The 6,057-nt window shown below is 56.7% G+C and overlaps 1 protein-coding gene across 1 annotated transcript; it reads right to left on the bottom strand.

The window, feature by feature from the left end:
- Positions 1-344: 344 nt before the first annotated feature.
- On the bottom strand, positions 345-4,996 carry mrps18a (mitochondrial ribosomal protein S18A). Its single transcript, XM_031902572.1, has 6 exons — positions 4,809-4,996; positions 4,573-4,604; positions 2,155-2,259; positions 1,635-1,758; positions 1,478-1,547; positions 345-609 (listed from the first exon to the last, which is right to left on the bottom strand). The coding sequence occupies exons 1-6, from the start codon at positions 4,918-4,920 to the stop codon at positions 465-467; spliced, it is 588 nt and encodes a 195-aa protein (XP_031758432.1). The 5' UTR covers positions 4,921-4,996; the 3' UTR covers positions 345-464.
- Positions 4,997-6,057: the final 1,061 nt, after the last annotated feature.

Here is a 6,057-nt window from a genome sequence, read left to right as displayed (position 1 = left end):
GGCCCCACCCCTAGGAGAGAGGGGGCCATGCATGGGCAGCTGCAGTCCTGACTGACCCCCAGCCGTGCAGGTCAGTGCGCCCCACACAGAGCCTAATGAGGCACTTACCCCTCTCCCTAGCTCCAGTAGCTGCTACATGCTACAATGGTACTGGGTAACTACCCTCTGGGCTGCAAGCTCTTGGGCTCTCCTGTATCAGTCACTGGTTGCTATGTATGGTACCTATATACTGTACAGCGCTGCAGAATAGGTTGGTGCTTTATAAACACGTAATAGCCCCGTGCTTCCTGCCCCATGTCTGTGCCCCGGGGCTTTTCCCCGTAGTTCCACACACACCACACAGATTCCTACAGAAATGCAGAGACTTTACTGGGCAAATGGGGAGAATTATGTACAATGTCCCACAGGGTCAGTGCTGAGTAACAGAATGAATCCCGGGGTGACTGGGGGGCCCCCAGCTGAGCTCAGTGCTTTAAGCAGAGGGGCTTCCTTCCATAGCGCACGTTGTCCTTCAGTATGGGGTCTCCCACAGGCATCCGCACTTTGCACCACTTCAGCCCCTTCCTCAGGATGGGTTTGCTGGATCCCACAGACCATCGGGTCAGGTACCTGGGGAGAGGGGTGGAGCCAAACGTTAGTCAGGGTGTACCCCTTTACTCATAGCGCCATATAGGTGCCCAGAGCTGTACAACTGCCCCAGGGGAAGCAGACTCTAGGGGTGAGGTACCTGGGGAGAGGGGTGGAGCCAAACGTTAGTCAGGGGATACCCCTTTACTCATAGCGCCATATAGGTGCCCAGAGCTGTACAACTGCCCCAAGGGGAGGAGACTCTAGGGGTGAGGTACCTGGGGAGAGGGGCGGAGCCAAACGTTAGTCAGGGGATACCCCTTTACTCATAGCGCCATATAGGTGCCCAGAGCTGTACAACTGCCCCAAGGGAGGCAGACCTAGGGTCAGGTACCTGGGGAGAGCGGGTGGAGCTAAAACGTTAGTCCAGGGTGTACCCCCTTTACCTCATAGCGCCATATAGGTGCCGGCAGAGGCTGTACAACTGCCCCAAGCGGGAGGAGACTCTAGGGGTGAGGTACCTTGGGGAGAGGGGGTGGAAGCTAAACGTTAGTCCAGGGTGTACCCCTTTACTCATAGGCCATATAGGTGGCCCCAGAGCATGTTACAACTGCCCCAAGGGGAGTGAGCCCTAGGGGGTGAGGTACCTGGGGAGAGGGGGCGGAGCCAAACGTTAGTCAGGGTGGACCCCTTTACCTCATAGCGCATATAGGTGCCGGCCAGAGCTGTACAACCTGCCCCAATGGGGAGGAGACCTAGGGGTGAGGTACCTGGGGAGAGGGGCGGAGCCAAACGTTAGTCAGGGTGTACCCCTTTACTCATAGCGCCATATAGCCCCAGGACCCAAAGATTTAAAGGGGCAGAAATATTGTTACAGGGACCCCTGATAACTCTCAAGGGCCACACTCACCTGTTCAGCTGAAACTTTGGCTGTGGGACGTGTCCCTCGGGCAGCGCCGGCCGATGGTTGGGCAGGAGGCCTGGGGGCACAAGCACCAGCAGGATTAACACCGTAATATCCAGAACGAGAGTGCAGGATTTTCCCTATTGTCCCTGTGGCTACTTACCTGCTCGGTGCGCCATTTTCACACACGTTTCCACCTTCCTATGCTCCTCGGTACACAGGCTGGTGACCCTGCGAGGCAACATGCCCCCATCAGAGCGGATGAACTGACTCAGGAGCAGAACGTCCTACAGGGGAGGGGGAGCAGATTAAAGGAGAAGTAAAGCCATAGAAAGGTTGTACATTATGTTATGGGCTTCTGTACCAGCGCAGGGCAACCTCAGCCCCTCAGCAGGGAAGGTCTGTGCCCCCCCAGAGATGAGCAGTGACAGTGGCCCCACAGTTTCACTCCATAGGGCCCTAAAGGAACGCCGATATTTACACCGAGTGAACCCGACTGTGCCCATCATGGGAATATAAACAAGGTTAAACCCTAAGAGCAAACTTAGTGGCCCCACATTTCTTTGAAACTAAGTCCCACCCCTCCACCCTGGGGTAACTGGACTAGTCTGGCCTCCATCTCTGGGGCAATAACACAAGCAGCAGACAGCAGCTACGCTTGGGCCCCGTGGGCTCGGACTTACCGTATATGTGTATTTGTGCTTGAGGTTCCAGCGACAGATGGGGCACTGCCCAGCCGGGTTGGGGGGAGAGGCAGCGGCTTTATCCTCCACAAGTCGCCCTTCAATCTGTTAAAGGGGAAGGAAATTGTTTGATGTGAATCATAACAAAAATGGCGTAAGGGGGATCCCTGTATTGGCCGACTGGGGTAATAAGCTCAGCTTAAAGCTTTCAGTTCCAGTTCAGTTGCGGTGTAATGAGCTCAGCAGCAGTAGGGGGCGCAAGCGGGGAGTCTGGAGAGAGAGAGAAGCCCCCAGCAGAAATCCCGGGAAAATGCAGCTTCAGACTCCTTATAGGGGGGGCGGGGAGGCTCAACATTCATTTTTAGTAGGTTATAGAATGGCCAATTCCAAGCAACTTTTCAATTGGTCTTTATTATTACTTATAGGTTTTTAATTTCCCTTCTTCCAACTCTTTGCAGCTTTCAAATAGGGGTCACTGACCCCGGCAGCCAAACCCTATTGCTCTGTGAGGCTCCAGGTTTATTGTTACTTTTTTCTTTTATAATGTATTTTTCTATTCAGGTCCTCTCATTTATATACACGTATCTCATTCAAACCACTCTCAGGTTGCTAGGGTAATTTGGACCTTAGCAACCAGACAGCTGCTGAAATGCCAAACTGGAGATCCGCTGTACAAAAGTTGAAATGATTAAACCACTACAAATAAAAAATGAAGACCAATTGCAAGTTGTCTCAGAATATCACTACGTTGCACTAAACGTTAACTGAGGGGTGGCCCAGCGCTTTGGGGTCGGACTCGGCCAAGGGAACAACATGGAGTGCAGATAAGAGCCAGACACGCCCCCCCCAGCCCTGGCCAATGACAAGCAGTAATGAAGTTACACAGCTACATTATTGGGCAAATCAAGCAATAAGGTACATTACAGAGTTGGGGGCACTAGGCACAAGGGCCAGGGGGGACCCATTAACCCTACAATTCTATTGGATCAAACTGGCGCTACCTGCCCAAACTCAGCCCCAGACAGAATGGAGAAGTAAAGGGGAAGTACGCCCCAACACACAGCAAGCACATATTTTACTTATCTGTAATAAACGGACAAGGAGAGGAAGAGTCACTATCCTTTTACCCTAGGGCTTCCCTTTAGGGTAGTTATTAGTAGGTCAGGCCGCCGCCATGTTGCCCTACCTACTCTGGCATCACTGGCGCACGTGCAGCACCGCAGCGAATGGAAAAGGTTTATACTGTGAATGCATCAAGTCTGACTCCGCCCAAAGCCTGGCAAAAGGGCAACAGGGCAGTGACCTGCTCTACTGACAACTACCCCAGGCGGTTGTGTTTTCACACAGAGGGGAAGGGGTGGGGGGCGCACCCAGACCCAGTACCCGCAGACAGAGGGGAAGGGGTGGGGGGCGCACCCAGACCCAGTACCCGCAGACAGAGGGGAAGGGGTGGGGGGCGCACCCAGACCCAGTACCCGCAGACAGAGGGGAAGGGGTGGGGGGCGCACCCAGACCCAGTACCCGCAGACAGAGGGGAAGGGGTGGGGGGCGCACCCAGACCCAGTACCCGCAGACAGAGGGGAAGGGGGTGGGGGGCGCACCCAGACCCCAGTACCCGCAGACAGAGGGGAAGGGGTGGGGGGCGCACCCAGACCCAGTACCCGCAGACAGAGGGGAAGGGGTGGGGGGGCGCACCCAGACCCAGTACCGCAGACAGAGGGGAAGGGGTGGGGGCGCACCCAGAATGGGGGTGGGGGGCACACACAGAATGGGGGTGGGGGGGCACACAGAATGGGGGTGGGGGGGCACACAGAATGGGGTGGGGGGGCACCAGAATGGGGGTGGGGGGGGCACACAGAATGGGGTGGGGGGGCACACAGAATGGGGGTGGGGGGGCAACACAGAATGGGGGTGGGGGGGGCACACAGAATGGGGGTGGGGGGCACACCAGAATGGGGGTGGGGGGCACACACAGAATGGGGGGTGGGGGGGGCACACACAGAATGGGGGTGGGGGGGCACCCAGAATGGGGGTGGGGGGCACACACAGAAATGGGGGTGGGGGGCACACAAGAATGGGGGGTGGGGGGGCATCACAGAATGGGGTGGGGGCACAAGAATGGGGGGGGGGGGCACACAGAATGGGGGGTGGGGGCACACAGAATGGGGGGGGGGCACACAGAATGGGGGTGGGGGGGCACCCAGAATGGGGGTGGGGGGGCACACACAGAATGGGGGTGGGGGGGCACACAGAATGGGGGTGGGGGGGCACACAGAATGGGGGTGGGGGGGGCACCCAGAATGGGGGTGGGGGGCACACACAGAATGGGGGTGGGGGCACACAGAATGGGGGTGGGGGGGCACACAGAATGGGGGTGGGGGGGGCACACAGAATGGGGGTGGGGGGCACAATACTCACTGTTGTTGTTTTTCCATCTTTTACTTCCGTCACTGTAGTAAAGAAACAGAAGGAGATTGAGTTGGGGCCCAGGAACAGCCTCCCCCCCCCCAGTAACCTCTCAGCCCCGGAACTGCCCCAGTCCCTTCCCCAGTCCCTTCCCCAAGCGGAGCCCCCGGTCCCTTCCCCAGTCCCTTCCCCAAGCGGAGCCCCCGGTCCCTTCCCCAAGCGGAGCCCCCAGTCTCCCTCCCACTCACATTGGCGCAGCCCCCGGGTCCCAAGAGCGGCCGGGCCGGTCAGTACGCGGGGTAGGAGCCCAATCCCCGCCCGCAGGAGACGGAACACCGGGGAAAAGAGCGGCGCCGCCATGACAGCGGCTTTGACCTCACAGAGACAAGGACATCCGGGTACGTCACAATCACGTGTCCCCGCTGGAGCGCGTCATTCCAATAGGGGCGGGGCGAAGGGGAAAGTGTGGCGGGAAAGTAGCGGCTCCTGAGGTGTTTGTTGTGTCTGAGGGACCCGGGGGGGGGGGGAGATGCAGGGGAGCTCTATGGCTGCCAGTGATATACTATACATTCATCCCGTTATAAATCAGCCCCAAACGCCTTCTGCCCCCTCACTGTAACACCATACACCCACATATATATATATATATAAGCTCCCTATGTCTCTCACAGCCAGGGCTGCCCCTCACTGTAACACCATACACCCACATATATATATATATAAACTCCCTATGTCTCTCACAGCCAGGGCTGCCCCTCACTGTAACACCATACACCCACATATATATATATATAAGCTCCCTATGTCTCTCACAGCCAGGGCTGCCCCTCACTGTAACACCATACACCCACATATATATATATATAAGCTCCCTATGTCTCTCAGCCAGGGCTGCCCCCTCACTGTAACACCATACACCCACATATATATATATAAGCTCCCTATGTCTCTCACAGCCAGGGCTGCCCCTCACTGTAACACCTCCATGTGCCGCTCTCTCAGCCCTTATGGCGGGGTCACAGGAAGCGTATATCTCCTTCTCTCAGCCCTGAGCAGGTCGGAGGTTGGCCTGGAAATATGTCACCTCTGGCTACTACTTGAGCGTCATTTGCGTCGGCCGGTGTGACACAGGGATGTGATGCGCTGGGGCCAAACACCACACTGAGGCAGACAGGTGGGGTGAGGACGCGTAGTTTGAGGACAAAACGCTAGTCTGGCCCCCAACACTCTGAGGGACCGTGAACTGCCCCCCTGTTTAAAAAGTTTGAAGACCCCTGCCTTAGATTATAAGTGAATGGGATAGGGACCTTAGAGTGTAAGCTCACTGGGGCAGGGGCTGATGGGAATGGGATAGGGACCTTAGATTGTAAGCTCACTGGGGCAGGGACAGATGGGAATGTGATAGGGACCTTAGATTGTAAGCTCACTGGGGCAGGGACTGATGGGAATGTGATAGGGACCTTAGAGTGTAAGCTCACTGGGGCAGGGGCTGATGGG

Source organism: Xenopus tropicalis, chromosome 5 (assembly GCF_000004195.4).
Source record: "Xenopus tropicalis strain Nigerian chromosome 5, UCB_Xtro_10.0, whole genome shotgun sequence".
Classification (NCBI taxonomy): Eukaryota; Metazoa; Chordata; class Amphibia; order Anura; family Pipidae; genus Xenopus; species Xenopus tropicalis.
Note: the sequence above shows the minus strand (reverse complement) of the source record. Positions and strands in the feature narration are given on the sequence as shown.